The 17,919-nt window shown below is 46.0% G+C and overlaps 2 protein-coding genes across 3 annotated transcripts; one reads left to right on the top strand and one right to left on the bottom strand.

Moving 5' to 3' along the window:
- Positions 1–150: 150 nt before the first annotated feature.
- Vamp7 (Vesicle-associated membrane protein 7) lies at positions 151–12,890 on the top strand. 2 transcript variants are annotated; one of them, XM_084578329.1, is made up of 9 exons: positions 151–375; positions 6,378–6,548; positions 7,720–7,777; positions 8,635–8,684; positions 9,033–9,120; positions 9,209–9,302; positions 11,069–11,136; positions 11,223–11,315; positions 12,072–12,890. In XM_084578329.1, exons 2-9 carry the CDS (start codon positions 6,403–6,405, stop codon positions 12,132–12,134), a joined length of 660 nt encoding a protein of 219 aa, XP_084434455.1. In that variant the 5' UTR covers positions 151–375; positions 6,378–6,402; the 3' UTR covers positions 12,135–12,890. The 2 variants fall into 2 exon arrangements, with proteins under 2 accessions (XP_084434455.1, XP_084434457.1); XM_084578331.1 differs by lacking the exon at positions 151–375 and adding an exon at positions 529–678.
- A 1,818-nt stretch (positions 12,891–14,708) lies between these two features.
- Mlh1 (DNA mismatch repair ATPase Mlh1) lies at positions 14,709–17,804 on the bottom strand. The gene has a single exon (XM_084578328.1). The coding sequence runs from the start codon at positions 17,527–17,529 to the stop codon at positions 15,511–15,513; it is 2,019 nt and encodes a 672-aa protein (XP_084434454.1). The 5' UTR covers positions 17,530–17,804; the 3' UTR covers positions 14,709–15,510.
- Positions 17,805–17,919: the final 115 nt, after the last annotated feature.

Below are 17,919 nucleotides of genomic sequence, written 5' to 3'. Positions count from 1 at the left end.
ATTAGAAAAAAAAAACATAATAAAGTTTTTAATGCACAAAAAGCTTCTCAAATTAAAATACTGTCACTATTATGACTAGTAGTAAAATGCAAATATAGCTAAAAGGTAGACGAACGTGACTCATCTGAGCGTGAGGTCAGAGAGAGCGTAGGCAAGGGAGCGTCGGGTTTTTGTCCGTCAACACTGTCCACGAGGGTTCGTGTTCCTTTTTCTGTGCTTTGCGATAAAATGCCGAGATCCGACGACCGCTAATGCTTATTCACGTGATTGTGCGTTTCGACAGGCGACGTGACTGTCGCTAGCAAACACTGCCTGCACTGAACTGTCATAATCGAGCGAGGCAGCCGTCTTCACCCGCCTTCGAGTAGACGTAAGGTGAGTGACTCGTAGTCATACACCCGCCCGCACTACAACACTCAGCCGCCCTCCAGAAGTGCGCAGATACGTGCGTACGCAAGTGTTTTTATCGCAGTTTCCTTATCGAAGACCGCATTCGGGAGCGCCTGCTACTCGTCTTCAGCGCCGGCAATGGCATAAACGCCAAGTTTTGTTGAGCACGGTGTTACTGAAGAAGTACACAAGCAAGTTTGGTTTCGGAGAGCGTCCTGTCACACATACAGTAGTAGTTTCGTCATAAATAACTTGTTCCCGCACTATCGGGATTCGTGTTATGCCCGCGTACGCTTTTCTTTTTTTTTTTGTGAGCATTGCGCGCAAGTTCCAATTTTTCGCGCGATTGTTGTCAGGCTATCGAGTTTTAAAATGGAAGAGGGGTCAGGTGTGCCTTCGACGAGTTCAAGATTTCAAAGGATGATCGGTGCGCAACGGCTGCGCATGCATGTTGCTCATTTTGTACAGGTGGCTGTGGGTGTGTCAGTTTTGTTCTACTGTGCCACATATTGTGACAGTACACTTGTTGTACTTGCGCGACATTGTTTCCCGCTAGCTACGCGTTTTTTATATTTTCCTTTGGAGCATGTTCTTTCGCGCGTGACATAGTTGAAGGCGAGCTTACCACAATGCGAGCCACCCTACAGTTTCATTTGAACTTCTAGACTTTTCAACAGCAGTGTGGACAGTACAGTACGCCCAAGAGAAAGTGCTGGGCTGCTTTCATGATGCAATCTGAGATTGAAGCGAATGAAAACAAAAGCTTGTGTGGCCATGAGCGTTTCTCTACGTGTTTGGGTTTATACAATTAGGGCAGCAGCTGCCACAGAAAGTTGTTTCGTACGGTGATGCAAATGCAACAAGTGTTTCTGTCCAAGTTCAGTGGTTTGATTGTAGCTATTTAAATTTTTTTACGCGGGAGGTTTGATGCTTGTGTGAAGCTGGCATGTGTGTGTGCCTATGAAATTTCCTGCCCCGGCTTTGCTTGAATCTATGGACGCAGTCAGTGATGTGCCGGCTTCTCAATTTGTGTCATGTTTCTGCTCATTCTAGGTTATTAGTGTCAAATTAAAATCCCAGCTAACATTATCAAGTTCTTTTGCGTGGTGCACTTCACTTTTACATCATGAGCACACCATTGCCTGCTGCTTATTGGATTTTATTGTTTTCAGCTAACATACCATAGAATTGCCCTACCAGCACGTTTGCATCTGACTGCAGATAGGACCACTTGAAGGGTCAGCTGCTTCGGTTTTTCGTGCAGCTCGCAAATTTATAGAACGTAGCCAGGAGTATAGATTAAGTTGAATCATTGGGTTAGATTCCCAATTACATTGATGCTAAATGAGTAATCAGAGCTCATGTTTTAATTCCAGCATCTTCAGTTTGACAACAGTAGTCTGTGTGTAGTGCACAGTCGTTTGCGGAGCTTAAGTTCAATGCATATATTTCATGGTTGTTGTGCCAATTTCTGGTGATTAGATTTGCATGGCATGACGCCAAGAAGAAAAATGGGCATATATGCCTTCAAGCAGCCCATGGTCCTCGCCTGTAGTCCTCGTTAAAAAGAAAGACGGAACACTTCGTTTCTGCGTTGACTATCGGAAACTGAACAGTATGACAAAGAAGGACGTCTATCCGCTGCCACGGATTGATGACTCTCTCGACCGACTTCGCCGAGCCAAGTACTTCTCGTCCATTGACCTCAGGAGTGGTTATTGGCAAATTGAAGTTGATGAGAGGGACCGTGAAAAAACTGCCTTCGTAACACCAGATGGGCTCTATGAATTCCGCGTCCTCCCATTCGGGCTCTGCTGTGCTCCTGCCACCTTCCAGCGGATGATGGACACTGTGCTCACAGGTCTTAAGTGGCAGACATGCCTTGTTTATCTCGACGACGTAATAATTTTTTCACCGACGTTCACAGAACACCTACGCCGCCTGAGAACTGTTCTCGAAGCTGTCCGGTCTGCCAACCTTTCTCTCAAGCCTCAAAAGTGCCACTTCGGGTTCACCGAATTGAAGTTTCTTGAGCACATCGTGAGTGCTGATGGCATCCGAGCTGACCCTGAGAAACTTGCTGCCGTTGCTGCCTTTCCCGTCCCCGCCCACAAAAAAGCAGTCCGACGGTTTTTGGGGCTGTGCTCCTATTATCGTCGCTTTATCAAAAACTTTGCACAGATGGCCAGCCCTCTGACTCTCCTGACTCGAGATGACGCATCATTTTCCTGGGGCGCCGAGCAGCAGATGGCTTTCGACGAGTTACGACGCCGGCTCCAGTCACCCCCGATCCTGGCACATTTCGACGATGATGCCGACACAGAATTACACACGGATGCGAGCAACGTCGGCCTTGGTGCCGTTCTAGTTCAGCACCAAGACGGGGTCGAGAAAGTAATTGCCTACGCCAGCCGTGCACTTTCCCGTGCTGAGTGTAACTATTCCACCACTGAAAAAGAATGTTTGGCGATAGTATGGGCCGCTGCCAAGTTCCGCCCGTACCTTTATGGCCGACCGTTTCGCGTCATCACTGACCATCACTCGTTGTGTTGGCTGAAAAACTTAAAAGATCCTTGTGGCCGCTTAGCACGTTGGGCATTGCGCCTACAGGAGTTCGATTTCGATGTTATTTATAAGTCTGGCCGGAAGCACACCGATGCCGATAGCCTGTCCCGCGCGCCCGTCGGCCCTCCTTCGTCAGATGCCACCGACGACGATAGCTTCCTCGGAGCAGTCACTACGTCCGATCTCGCCTCCAAACAGCGTGCCGACGACGAGCTGAGACTGATTATTGACCATCTTGAAGGTGGGCATCCTACAATACCCCGGTACCTTGCTCGGGGGTTGTCGTCGTATTGCCTCCGCAATGGGGTGCTTTATAAGAAGAATTCTACGTCGAGTGCGAAAACATACCTGCTAGTTATACCGGCTGATCTAAGGCACGAAATCCTCCTGGCCTGCCACGACGAACCAACTTCAGGGCATCTTGGCTTTACACGCACCCTAAACCGAGTCCGGCAGAACTACTACTGGCCACATCTTTCTCCGAGCGTTAGACGTTACGTACAGACTTGTCGACAATACCAGCGGCGAAAAAAACCCACGCTCAAGCCATCCGGTATGTTACAATCTATTGAACCACCCCTCACACCCTTCGAGCAAGTGGGCATGGACCTTTTAGGCCCATTTCCTTTATCCTCGAACGGACACAAGTGGATCGTAGTCGCCACAGACTACTTAACACGCTACGCTGAAACGAAGGCCCTTGCCCGAGGTACTGCCGGCGAAGTTGCTCGATTCTTTATGAACGACATTGTGCTCAGACACGGTGCACCGTCTACCATCATTACTGACCGAGGAAAGGCGTTTACAGCTCGGCTACTGCGGGACACCTTAACTCTCAGCCATACCGAGCATCGCACAACAACAGCGTATCACCCTCAGACAAATGGATTAACGGAACGACTAAACAAAACTTTGGCCGACATGATCTCAATGTACATCGACGTTGAGCATAAAATGTGGGACGAGATCCTGCCGTATGTCACCTTCGCCTACAATACGGCGCCGCAGGAAACCACGAAGTTTACGCCGTTCCGTCTCGTATATGGCAGAGAGGCCCGCACGATGTTGGATGCGATGCTCCCGTGCGGGGAAGAAGCGGTCGAACCCGACGCCGCCCATTTCGCAGAACAGGCCGAGCAAGCCCGTCAGCTGGCCCGCTTGCACATCAAGGAGCAGCATGCCACCGACGCTCGACACTATAACCTTCGGCACAGGGAGGCCCACTACGAACCAGGGGACCAAGTGTGGGTGTGGACCCCCGTGCGTCACAAAGGCTTGAGCGAGAAACTACTCCACCGCTATTTCGGACCCTATAAAGTCCTACGCCGCTTAAACAACGTTAATTACGAAGTCATTCCAGATGGAACTGTGACCGTCAGTGTTCGACGCCAGCGGCCTGAAATTGTGCATGTGGTGCGCTTAAAGCCGTACTTTTCGCGTGACTGAGCGTTCCCTGCAAGTGAAACCTTGCGTCATTGTACAGTTCACCTCACGCCTAATTTTTTTTTCTTTCTTTTCTCCTCTCACCTTGTCATCGGGACGATGTTTTCTTTCACGGGGGGGGGGGGGGGGGGGGGGGAAATAATGCCATGTGCCTAGCGCCGCGCGACAGCCGTGTTTGGTGCCGACGACAACGAAGCGGTGGTTGGCACGGGCGGCGCGCTGGTGCTGGACGCTGTGACTCTGTGTTCGAAACGACAAGCCGACCTCATTCTCGGGTCCTTGGCTACGTGTACTTTCACGGCTCCCTCTGACTTCAGTCGTGACAATATATATATATATATATATTTTTTTTTTCATATCACGTGCTTGTATCACCTTGTCTAATTACACTAGGGCAGACACAAAAATTCAAAAGTAAAATTGCAGCAAACAGAAACAAACCGCTTTCTGTGAAGAAAACGGGCTCTTTGTGTTTCTGCCAATGATTGTGATGCATGTTCATTGTAATTGTTAGCCAGGTCTAGTCCCCTGAAGATAGCACCCTTTCTTGTACTGGTAGCAACTTCCCAGCCCAATTCGTTCTCCCTCACCTGATTCCACACTGCCTCAGTTGCATAGGCTTTCTCTTGGTGTGCGTTGTATTGCTTCGCCAGACTACTGGTTATCTGTTCAGGCTCTAGAATAACATTTTCTATCATTGTTCACTTCCTGGCTATGAATAGTAACCGTAGCACTAGAGTGGGAATGTCTGAGCATGAGCTAATAAGAAAGAATACCACCGACAACTTTCCTGACAATTCCTGACAATATGTCGTGTTATATGCCTGAGGTTATTATTTGCAGCATATGGTTAGCATCATTAACTAGGACGGTACACTGGAAGGCTATAAATTTCAAGGTAACTTGCTGTTCATTAATATTAGCAGGCATCCACGAAGCGACAGTTTGCAACAGCTACTGAGGCACTACATATAATGAGAGATCATTTCAAGGCCACATGGGGGTGTTTCAGTGTTGTTGCATGAGGAAGGAGTACACAGTAACAAAAAATTACTTTGGGTGTGTATAACAGGTACATTCAAGGTACCACCAATGTATAGAAAGAAATTTTTTACCCATCTCGTGTTCGCACTTTCTGAATAGGGCTAAAACTTTGACGGCGACAAGAAAGTTGGTACTGAAGCTAAAATTGGCTTGGGTATAAGTGTACAGGAAAATAATACAGTACAGGGAAAAGTTGAGGAAAGCATGTGAATTCAAAAACTAATGCAGGGTTTCAGTATTGTAGCTGAAAAAAATGCAAAGAATCTTACTTGGGCAGTACTGGAAAGCTGGTTGTACCTTCCCCTAACCATGGTAGCTGAGTAGCTGTTGCATTTGGTAGCTCAGCACAAAGTTGCGGGATCCAATGCCAAACGTGTGATACAGGTGTATGCAAACACTCCCTGGGCTGTTCATCGTCCATGCAAATTAAGGTGCCCCAGGTGGTCAAAAGTAAGCAAGAGCCCTTCACTATGGAAACTGTCATGGCCTACGTACGGCTTTGGGACATTATAAACACCGCATCCCATGCCACACCTGTTTGTGCCATCTGAACGACCTCTGTATGCTGCTTGGCACGTGTCCAAGGAATGGAACGAGTGCAGTGCCAGCATTGTGATGCAATGTTTGTTCATGTGCATGCCATCTGTTGTTACCAGTGGCCATTTTCTTTTTGTAAAAGGAAAGGAGGGAACATGCTTACTAGAGTTTGCCAGAAGTAATTACACATAAGAAAAAAATCTAATTTTCACATTACAGGACAATTAGAAAATGATACCTGTGTGTGGTTATCTTTGAGCTTCAGTAAATGCTGAATGAAGGCTACAGTAAGTACAGGATGGCAGAGCTTCATTAGCATTCTACACTGGACCCTTTATTACCCAGCATGCATTGGCAGAAGGGTGCAAGGCATTGAATGTAAACCCATTTGCCTGCAGCCGTACAGCCTGAGCCGAGGGGAGAATGCCACTGCTGTACTGCGTGGTGGCACGAGGCAGCACTGTGCTGTCTCGGTATGCCAGCTGCGCGGGCAACTTCTCGGAGGTCACCGAACAAATCTTGGGCAAGATCTCGCCGGACGTTCCCAAGCTTACCTACTCCCATGGGAGGTGAGCACCCTGATGGGGGAGAAATAGCTGCACCATGCTTTACTGTGACCATCCAGTAATGTTTCGTGCCGTAACCGAAAATTCTCCCATTCCACCGCTGTGGCTCAGCGGTTAGGGAGCTCGACTACCGAGCAAGGGGCCCGGGTTCGGTCCCGGCCACTGAGGCCACGCTTTGATGGAGACTAAATGCACCACCTGTACTTTGCGAGGACAGCGCATGGTGAAGAACTCCCGGTGTTTGAAGTTATTCAGCATCCTCCACTATGACATGCCTCATAACCAGAGTCTCCTGGGGATGTCAAGCTTCTTAAACCAAACTGACCCAGAAATTCCTCCAGACCCCAAACTCCCTAAAACGTTCCCTGACCCCACTTTCTCTTTCTCTGAAGCAGTTGGAAAAATGGCGGTAAAAAAAAACCTGAACAAAAACAATACCCCAAAATCTGAAAATTATCATTTCGGTGAATATTGCATCTAATATACCCTGCAGTAGAGGCTTACTGCCGCTATCGCCGCCACCACCTTTATACTGCCCTATAGTTGTGGAGGGAAGGTTTACGGATATCTTAAATCTTTTTGATTAAAGGAATTCTGCCTGGTTTTGGAATGGATCCTGGCTAGGGATGCCAGAGTTGTACCCTGTATTGCAACATCTTGCAGTGATGCACAGCTCTTAAGTGGAGGCAGCAGCTTCTAGATATGTAGTCGGCTCTTGAAAAAATTAAACATACTTGTGGAAGCTTCTTGTCATGCACTAAGCCAGGGTTGGGATGAACGAACAGTCCAAAGCCGCAGTGATAGTAGTTTGCTGCATTAATAGTGACCCTCACAAGCCACCCTTAGATGTGAAAATGTCAAAAGTAAATTTAATAAGGCTGAAGTGAATGAACTCTGAGCTAAAATTCGTAATAGTTATGAGTAGCAACTCGTCTGATGATAACTAGGTTATCCATGGAAGATCAGCAATTTGGAAAAGAGTGTAGCAGCGGTTTTGCATACAGCATGACCGAGTTTTCTTTTCTTTTTTTTTTTTTTCTTACTGTGATCAGTATTTTATGCCCATCTTCTCTGGTCACTTGTCTTGCGAAGTGCAAGGTCACTTTTAATGCTTGCCTGTAGTTGGCCGTTGACTGTTGAAGAAATGTTCTTTTCTTTTGCTGCCTTTTTCCAGCTACTTGTTCCACTACATTCTTGAGGATGGCATCATATACCTCTGCATTACTGATGATGTAAGCATACTTGCGCCTCTCCTTTTTGTTGCAAGTGTTGTGCATTCAGCTGAAATCTCAAGTGACGATAGCAAAGTTTTCTGGTGGAAGTTTTTTGACTTGCTGGCATTCTGCAAGCCAGTGATACTCTGACAATATGACCATAAATTTGGCATATAACTGCTTCAATTGTTCCTTTCTCTCCTAGAAATGTTTACTGGAGCAACCTTGCTAATTAGATTGTGACGCAAAGTTTGTGGTCATTATTTGAGTTGCATCGTCTCTTCGGGACCGGCACGCTAAGTTGCATTCGCATCCTGGTTCCTCTGTGTCCTATTCTTTTATTTTCAGGCCACTGTTTCCGTCCTGAAATTTTGGAAACAAGATAGCAGTGTCAGCGAATATGTTATACATTTAGTACCTTCAGTTCCACAATGCCAGCTGATTTTTATACAAACAGATCACGAGTTACCACTTGTTTTATGGTTATCGCTATGTGAAAGGGAAGGACGATAGGTGTTCATACGTATATCACTACATGCTGATGCTGCATTCAATGAGAGTGGAAAAAGTACACCCTTCTTGTGCAGTGTAAACAGAGCAATTTCTCACAGAATACAGCCTGGACATTGTTCTTTTTTTATTTATTTAAAGGGACCAAATTATTACTTTCTGTTGTTGCTAGCCTAGAGCATCTACTCAAAATTTTAAGGGGCACTAGGAACATTGCCAAAGTGCCACTGGACTCTAGTATGCTTCGACCCTTCCTGGCTTGCTATTAAATTTTCTTCTGTTCACACAAGAGAGCAAAATTGCAAAAATGCATGTTTGTTTTATGACATCTTTGCTTTTTTCTGCTTGGGTGCGCCTCTTCGCAGGAATTCGATAGGGTCACAGCATTCCAGTTCTTGACGGACATTCAGGGCAGGTAAGGAATTACTCATTGAACCATTTCTGCTAGTTTCAGTGTTGTCACAGTAGCACTTACTGCTACCACAGTAATCTTCAGTGGCATTAACCACTACTAGACATAACCTGGCTAGACTTGCAAAACATGTTGCAGTAAACATAGTTTCTTTGTTTTGTTTGATTTGTGTGCTCACTGAAGCATTGTTGATGCTTAGCTGTATATTTTTCAGTGCTTTCCATTTGCACAGACAACTCAGCTTTAGCAGCATTCATTTGACATCAAGTTGCCGTCATCAGCCTTCATTTTTTGTCATTGTTGTGTAATGCTTTTAGGTGGTGATGTTGAAGTGTGCCATGCATGTTGCAGGTTCCAAGTGAGTTATGGTCGTCAAGCTCATTCAGCACTTGCCTATGCGATGAACAGCGAATTCTCGCGGGTGCTGGCAAACCAAATGGTGAGCTAGAGCTTTATTTCTCTCGCATTTTTTCACGAGTAGGGGCATGCACTGATTAACCACTTCGCCTGGTGGCTGCGCCTCGCAGAAACACTACTCTGGTATTGGCAAGGATGGTGGCAACATATCCAAGGTTCAAGAGGAAATTGACGAACTTAAGGGCATCATGGTGAAGAACATTGGTGAGATGTCTTGTTCTAGCCACCTCTATGTCTAGCCAATCTGCTACACCCTGGGCTTTATGTTGGAGGCGTCTCGACTTGTCTCAGAACAACCAGAAAGTCTCCATCGCACCAGCCCCTTCAAGACTGTTCAGAAAGGCTACCTTTGTCTTCGATGTGAAGAGAGCTGTAAAATAGTGGTTTTGCAAATAATATAACGTACATTAAAAGTGGCAACGCTTCGTTTTTTTTTTTTTTTTTTTTTTTTTTACTGTGTGGTGTTTTACGTCAGACAGCGTTGAGCGCACTGGCAGAGTGGGGATCGCTTATTTTAGGACTGCCTCAAATTGAGCAGAAAACCACCTTCAAAATAATTTCTTCCCTTTGCACGAAGCGATGTGTGAAACAGGTGGCTAACTGTTTTTTCTCTACCCCTCCACCCCTCCCCCTTTATTTTTTGTCTAGCTTATATGTAGCCAGGCTAAACACTGGCTTAGTCTGGCTACATATGTATGTGTCGCTTGCATGTAAAGTGTCATACGGTGGGCTGAGCAAACTGACAGCCTGTTCCAGCTGGTTCATGCATCAGCTTGTGTTAAACATAGCTGCGCATGTCTTCATTGTGCGTAATCTGCTATGCAGGGCTCCTCAAACTGAGTTTCGTGGAATCCTCAGGTTGCTTGGAGCGCTTTTTTTGTTGTTGTTGTTGTTCCTCGAGCTTCTAAACTTGTACTGTCAGCAGCAAAAGTTTGCGGGATCTCCAGCGCGTGGCAGAGCGAAAGAAAACTGCATTGCTGCGCCATCTCCTGCAATTGCACCTGATGATGAGACTAATGGAAATTGAGTCTGAAGCATGCTTTCCGCACGCCTGTCTTTTCTTTGCTATCAAGCATACCTCGTCGCTTGCTTTCTCGGGATCCGTCTTTTACGCTTTGTGCTGCCGCTGAATCGTTATGTCACCATCGTCGCATAGGGTGCAGTGCGAAAGGCACCAATGAACTCCATCCATCACGCCTGCCAGAATAGATTGGCGGTAAATGTAACCCAGTGCCTGAGCAGCTTCCATCAGTCTGATGAGCAGGGCACGGGGAAGCAAGCGACGAGACATGCTTCATAGCGAATAAAGGACAGGCAGGTGCAAAGCATACTCCAGACGCAAGTTCCGTTAGCCTCATCATTGGTCGCTACTGTGGCAGATGGCATAGCAGAGCAGTTTTCCGTCGCTCCGCCACACGCTGGAAATCCTGCAAACTTTTGCTGCTGACAGTACATGCCTCAACCACTTTGTTTACTTTTACCCTGATTTAAATTGCAATTGCTCGGCTTTGATTACTAATAGCAGACTGTTTCACTATGAAACCAATAATTAAAGATGGAATTTGAGCATTTTTTTTTTTTTTTTTTTTTTTTGAAGGGCCACGCATCTGCGCACTTTCCTTTTGCAAGTGTGTTAGGCAGGAAAGGACAAAAGCCCAAAGACATGCTGTGTTCCTCTGCACCCTTTTGAATTCTGGTGGGGATTTTCGCCAAAGTTGAAATCGGCTGCGCTGATCTAGTAGTTGCTTGCAAAAGGTGCATGGGAGTCAATGGAACTGCCTGAAACAAAATTGTCTACTCAAATTCTTACAAGTTAAACTTTGAATTTTTTTTTCGTAATTGCAGCTAATGCACTTTTATTGGTTCTTAATGATGAGCCCTTGGGACCCTGATTTTGATTGCGCTGACTTTTTCACATTGAACTCGCAGCAAATTGACATCTTGGTGGAATTTCGCTGTGTTACATGCAGACACGGTTACGTCAAGGGGAGAGAGGCTGGAATTACTGGTGAACAAGACAGAGGCGTTATCAAGCACAGTGAGTGTGTGGACGTGTTGGCATTGGCTTTAGCGCAGCCGGTCGCTGCCAAAAGTTGGCTGATTGTTTTATCCCTCTGTTTTCAGTCTGTGACCTTCCGCAAGAGTAGTCGCAACCTTGCCCGATCCATGATGATAAAAAACATCAAGATAGCCATAATTATTGCCGTTGTAGTATTGGTGAGTATTCCATTCGGCTGCCATCAGATTTTCTTGCGTCTCTCACTCTTGACTATGTAGTGCTTTCCATTTCGTCAAGCACACTTTTACAAGGTAGTCTAGTATCTTATAAAAGTCGGAGTTACGAAAGTGGCACTTATTTCGCCAAGTTAAATCCCAAGGTAGAGTTTTCATTCAACTAGCTCGCTCTTGCGATGCATTCTGTGCAGCTTTGGTCGCTTCAAATGACTCCCAGGAGAAAGTTTAAACTTAGTCATGGTTCTGCAGTCTCAGTTTGAATGCTGCATTGATCATAGCTGAATGCGCTACAGGATTATTTTCACAGCACGAGGATTGGACTCTGGTCACATTGCACACTTACTGTGAGGCACAGCGATTCTTTTTTTTTTTCGTTGTAAACTGTACAGCGGACATCCTTAGGTTTCTGAACAATTTAGCGACGTCGATGTGAACCACAGAGATACAAAAATCTGTCCATCTCGACAGGTTTAACTTAAGCTGGAGGAGAAAAAGTGTCGGCCCATGCTAACGGCTTCTGCTGAAAACTAAACTATGGTGGTTGAGAAGAGCATTTTCAGGAAACGAGTGCAACGGTGGCTTTGGATATTGCATAACTATTCCCTGTAGCTCAAGACTGCAGTTTACAGTGTTGTTTTACTTCCATAGCTACTTTCAGAGGCAAAGCAGATTAGTTGCTGGTTTCTGTGTTTCCCCCAACGATTCCACCACAGTTTTTCCTCTGTCTTTGCGATGCAGGTGGTGATCTACATCATTGTCTCGTCAGCATGTGGCGGCCTCAGCTGGCCTAACTGTGTGTGAGCCATCGTCACTGCAGCTGCTCTTCCTGGGCTCTTGTGCACTCACTTATGTTTATATTACGGTTTATTCCACAAGCATATACCTAGAATGTTTTTTTTTTTCTTTTGTTGTCTTTTCAACAACTGTTTGTAACCAGGTGCACATAACAGTGGGCTGATGTCGCTCTATTTTGTTAGCAGCATTGAGTTTGCAACTTCGACACTTGCTTTCAAAGTTCCTGTTTCTGCCAGGTGTGAATGCCGACTGTACAGTGCACGGTACGGCCTCCTTTGTTTAGAGGCTTATATGCTTGTATATTTGTGTATACATTTATGCTCAAGCACAGTCTAATGTGTGCTGTCGTATAGATTTTCACTGAAAGCGACTTTTGCGTGATGGTATGCCGTAAATAGATGCATTCTATTGCTGCGCACATTTCTGCAGCTGCATTGAAGGAATGATTGCCAAATTTTATTGATGCTCATAGCTGCAACTTGTGTTGTATGAAATTGTTGCAATACTTGTGTGCATGTCACATTCTAACGACTTAATGCAATCGTAGTGACGTTTATCTTTCTTTTTACATTTATATCGCGTAGTGTCTTTCAATATGGCTGCAGGGGACGTTGATCGGCCTTCTTGCACGATTGCAGTGCACTTGAATTGCCAGAATCGCCTGCCTTGTATATATGTATTGCAGCGGGAACAACAGGTTTTTTGGGATTGCGCACGAGTCTCAAAGAAGTAATAAATGGCATTGTGTCGGTGTTACACAGACTGGCCTGTTCATGTTGTTCTTGGAGTTTCCAATATGCTCTATAAGTGCTGAAATTACACAGAAATTGGTTGGTTAGTTAGTTAGCTATATGGGGTTTTATGGCACAAAAGCAACTTTGGCCATGATGCGCCAGACACAGAATCCTTTCCACTCTAAAATGGTTATTCTGAGGTGGCAGCTGTAATAAGGTGAGCTCGTATGCAAAGTTCGCAAGTATGGAGTGGGCTGGTGGCTGCATTTGAGAGGCATACCCTCTTCAGGGCATAACGTACTGCACCAGTGAGCCAAAGGCAAAACCAATTTCTTGGAGCCCACAAATCAAAATAGCAGCTCAGCATGCATGCTTTTCACAGGCTCTTTAAAGGTCAACTCCGGTGGCTTTTCCATCATTCTGTGTTTTTGGTTGAATTACATTCCTCGGCACGTCCCGACTCGAACACAAAAAACCGTTTTTCGAAATTCCAATTAGAAGTATTTTTAAAAAGAAAAAACAGCAAATCGAAACCGAAACTGCTTTCACGGCCAGAAACGACGTCCCAGGTGACGAAATGGTGACGTCACACTCAGTATTAGAGAAACAGTCATACGTGCGTTGGATGGTGAAAATAAAGTGGAAATCATGAAGAATTGCATAAAATGTCTGAGGTAGTTCAATATAAGCCTCACAATTTCATATACATGCGGGAAGTGGACAGTAACGCCGGTATACTGTTTGTGACGTCAGAAACTCAGTGTTGCCGACAGAAATATTCTCAACTTAAGCCATGAAAACAGCACATTTTAAAGTCGCGTTGCGCGCGAATGGATTATCGTACGGCGCCCAAATTTTGCAGAATGCGTCGGGACGGAGAGGAGAATCTACAGTAGAATTTTTATTAGAATATTCGAATGTCAAAAAACCCCCGGAGTTGCCCTTTAAAAACGAAAAAAGGTGACCTTCATTCCATGGCAGTGTTGGTGCCTCACAGCATGAACATGCGTGACCCACCGATTACTTGCGATGCAGTGACTATGTTGAGCGCTTTTGCACAGCTCGTATGCATGCTGTCTACCCATGGGGTGTGCAGATATTAGAAAAAAAAAAGTGTAAATACAAACTTTTGTGAATTTATGCTGTTTGTCACGTCAGCACATTTATAGTTCAGTGTATGCAAACTATAGTGGCGCCATCTAGTTTTTAGAAGTGAAACACTGTTGACACATTCTTAAGGCCTGTGATTAGCAGAATAGTTGCCAAGAATAAGAAATAGAGACAGTTTATTAATGCGAGAGCATTACTTCGCTATGTTCATAGATTTCTGTCCGCAGGCTGCGTCTGCAAAATTGTGTTCGCAGCAGTTATGAGTAATTGAGAAGTGGTAGAGGTTAATGAGTGGTGTCACTCAAAAGAGGGTGATGTAATGTTGTGTGCAATAAATAATTAGGGCAATAAGATAATCAGGTAATTAATTGGAGGCAAAAATGGTCTCATTAGCCAATGACTTGGTGCCACATTTGAATGTATCATATACTAAAATAGTTAATCAGTCTAGCCAAAAAAGGGCATAGGAAGAGGTTGGCACACAATTTGAAAGTACCAAAGACTAAAGTAGTTAATTAAGGCAGTAAATTAGGGTGACGTCAAGGATGTGACTTCACACAACCGGAAGTAGAGCCGAAAAAGGCCATAGGAAGGGATTGGCACGCAGTTTGAAGTACCGAAGACTAAAATGGGTAAACACGAAGTGAATTATTGTGACATCAAGGATGTGATGTCACGAATCCTGAAGTAGAGCCGAAGAAGGGCATAGGAAGGGATTGGCACGCAGTTTGAAAGTATAAAAGACTAAAATGGGTAAACAAGAAATGAATTGAGCAACTAGAAGCAACCAACAGCTGCATCCGTGCTTTCGCATTACTCCAATGGAGATTCTACAGTGTTCTTTAATTTTTACTCATGGATGTTTCTGTAGATGAAAAACAAAAGCCAGAAGCACAGTTTATTACTAATGGACATGCTGAAAAACGATGTGGTCACCCCAGAACAGACAACCTCTTTTAGAGCATGCCATCATGTTGGCAATCTCTGGGCAAAGTAGTGCATGTATCATAAGTGCATGGCAAGACATGATTTAAAATAGCGTTTGGCAATTTCATGCTTTAAGACCAGTTGTTTTTATACCCATTTTATACTGGCACTACATACTGCAGCATAAGGACGTTGTCACCTGTGCACTTATTGTAACTTTGGTAGGGCTGCATGGAAAAGGAATTAATGATAGGTTACCACCTCTCCTTCAGATATGGAACTTAGGACATCCAGTAGATGCTGAAACAATGCTGCCCTAAACTAAGCCTTAAAAAGCCTGAGCACTTTTGACCAAGGCAGGGCATTTCCTTTGGTCAAAGCAAAGAATGCAAGTTATGTTCTGGTTTGTTCATATTTAGGTGAACTCCACCTTTACAATAAATTGGAAGCTAGATTTCCACTAAAAGATAGCAAAATCAAGCTTTGTAAGTCATCTACTTAATGGCTCTGCACTGTCCGAAACTGCTAGAACAAGGATGTTCAGAAAATATTGTAAGCGGCTTTTGGAGACTGCTGTATTCCGACTGTCTTGAAGAACACGAGCATACACATCAACACCTTTCGAACACTTTGTACAGGTTGGGCAGGCTGGCCACTTGTAACACACACGAGTTCTCCATGTACTCTGCAGGCAACCTAAGTGTTTGCTTCGCTGCTGGAAACACGATATGTTCGGTCACCCACTTCCAGCTGTATGATTCATCATCTTGGTCAGTGTCCAGTGATGGTCCAGCATAGTACCGTGCAGTCTCCCTGCAAAAGGTTTCGAAGCACTCTTGCTCGGTTTCCCACTCTACCTCCGTTGCAAGTCTCAAAGCGTACATGGGGAGCCCTTCAATTGGTGGTCTGTGGTCGTCAAGAATTATGGGCAGTGAAGTGATCTCGGCCGACTCATTGATGCCTATTGAAAAGTAGTCATCCAGCATCTCTGCTTTTGACGTCAGGAATGTTGACATGTAGCGTGCGAGTTCCTCCTTTGGACCGTCAGTTTCTGTCCACCCACATTCTTCAAGGTCCAGGGCCATCATTGCGAGGTCGTAAATCGGAGCGGGCTCGGAGAACTGGTACACGCCAAAGCGGCCAAAGTTTTTGAGCATCAACTGGTAGAACAGTTCCTCGGATATCTTCCGAGTGTTGATCAGGTACAACTCTGTTTTGTGCTGCACAAGGGAGTATCGCTGATTGACGCAGCCGACAAACGTGTGGTTGCGGAACAGTTCCTGAAGACCAGCATGAGTGTTTCTGATAACGGCCTCCCACAGATTCATGACACTCTGAAGCTTTACTTTTGGTCGCTCTGCTGCAAGGTCCTCGTCGGCACTCTCGTCGTCTCGATTAGATTGGCTTGCGGCTCGCTGGACGGCCGGAGATGGTTTCTTGAGAAAAGAATCTAGCTTCTGCATCTGGGAGTCTGTCCGCACCAAGTGCCTCTCATCGACAGAGGTTGACGGAGCGCCTGTTGTCTTGTCGGGTTTTTTGCTTGTTGCTGAAACTGACTTCGTAGCAGCAACGCGTGGGAGGCAGGCCTGGGTCAGGTAAGACCGCGATGAGTTGCATGATAGAAGGGCGGTATCCACTGCCTTTTGGATGGCCTCGAGGATGAGGTCCTCGTGCAGGAAGTGGACCTCCTTTTTGGTTGGATGGACATTGACGTCGACGTTGGCTGGGTGGATCTCCAGTGACAGGTAGAGCCACGGGTGAGCGTTCTTCGGCAGGTAGGATACGTACACGGACTCGATTGCCTTCCGGAGCGCGTTACTCTCGACGAGTCGGTGGTTGATAAACAGCAGCAATGTGCATTTCTTGTACGAGCAGTTGGCGTTCGACACGAAACCTTTCAATTTGAACTTCAAGTTCGGGTCTGAGCACTCGACGGGCAGCAGTTCGCGGCTGACTGTTTTTCCGTAGACGCACTCGATGTTCTGCAAGGTGTCCGCTTCCACCATGGTGTTCACGTCAGTCGTCGACTCGTCCGCCTGCCTCACGGACATGGCGATGCCCGCGTTGTGCACGGCGTAACGACTGACGACGTCGACGATACGCTTGTACTCTTCGGTGGGACTCTTGAAGGCGTTCTTTCTAGTGGGGACGTTGTAGAAGAGATCTTCGACAACAATCTGCGTGCCCCTGTTTCCGGCGCAGGGCTTTGGGGGTCCGGTAGGCTTTCCGTTTAAGTATGACACCCTATACGCGCACTTGGACTCTTCCGTCTTGGTGGTGATTGCGACCCGGGCAACGTAGCTAATACTGGCAAGAGCTTCACCCCTGAATCCGTACGTGGCGATAGAACCGAGATCCTCGAACTTGACAAGCTTGCTGGTGGTGAAGCGTTCGCAGACAATGTCGAGGTCCTCTTTGCGGATGCCGCAGCCGTTGTCCTTGATCTGCAAGAGTTTGAGTCCGCCACTCTTGGCCACTACTTGAATGCTCGTCGACTTGGCGTCGATGCTGTTCTCGAGCATCTCTTTGAGCGCATTCATGGGTCGCTGGACGACCTCTCCTGCAGCGATGCGGTTTGTGACACTCTCGTCGAGCCTCCGAATCTTGCCAGGCTCTAATGATGCTGTCATTTTGAAGATGTACTTCAGTTCCTTCAGACTCCTCACAACCGCGGCGGTAGCTTGTGCGAGTGATCAAACAACACAGCAACAGGGGAGTGCACGCGGACACCAATGCATGACGAATGAGCACAAGCTAAGTTGTCGATCTCAACAAAAGTACCTAACTTCGCTGCCCTCGCGTTTTGTAACGATTCCTAGAACGGAGTTATCATCCTTGAGCCTGTCGATTTTCCTATTCAACAGAACAGTCGATGCGCGCCATTTCCTCGCCCTAACTTGGCGCCCCCAATAATCATTTTTTGTTGTTTTCGTTTTTGAGTATCGTTAGCAAACTATATAAATAATTATAAATGTGGTTTAAAAGCATGGTATTTCGGTTGATAGCACAGTTGTGTTTTT

The sequence above is a fragment of the Amblyomma maculatum genome, chromosome 9 (genome assembly GCF_055883805.1).
Source record: "Amblyomma maculatum isolate TAMU_Amacu chromosome 9, ASM5588380v1, whole genome shotgun sequence".
Taxonomy (NCBI): Eukaryota; Metazoa; Arthropoda; class Arachnida; order Ixodida; family Ixodidae; genus Amblyomma; species Amblyomma maculatum.
Note: the sequence above shows the minus strand (reverse complement) of the source record. Positions and strands in the feature narration are given on the sequence as shown.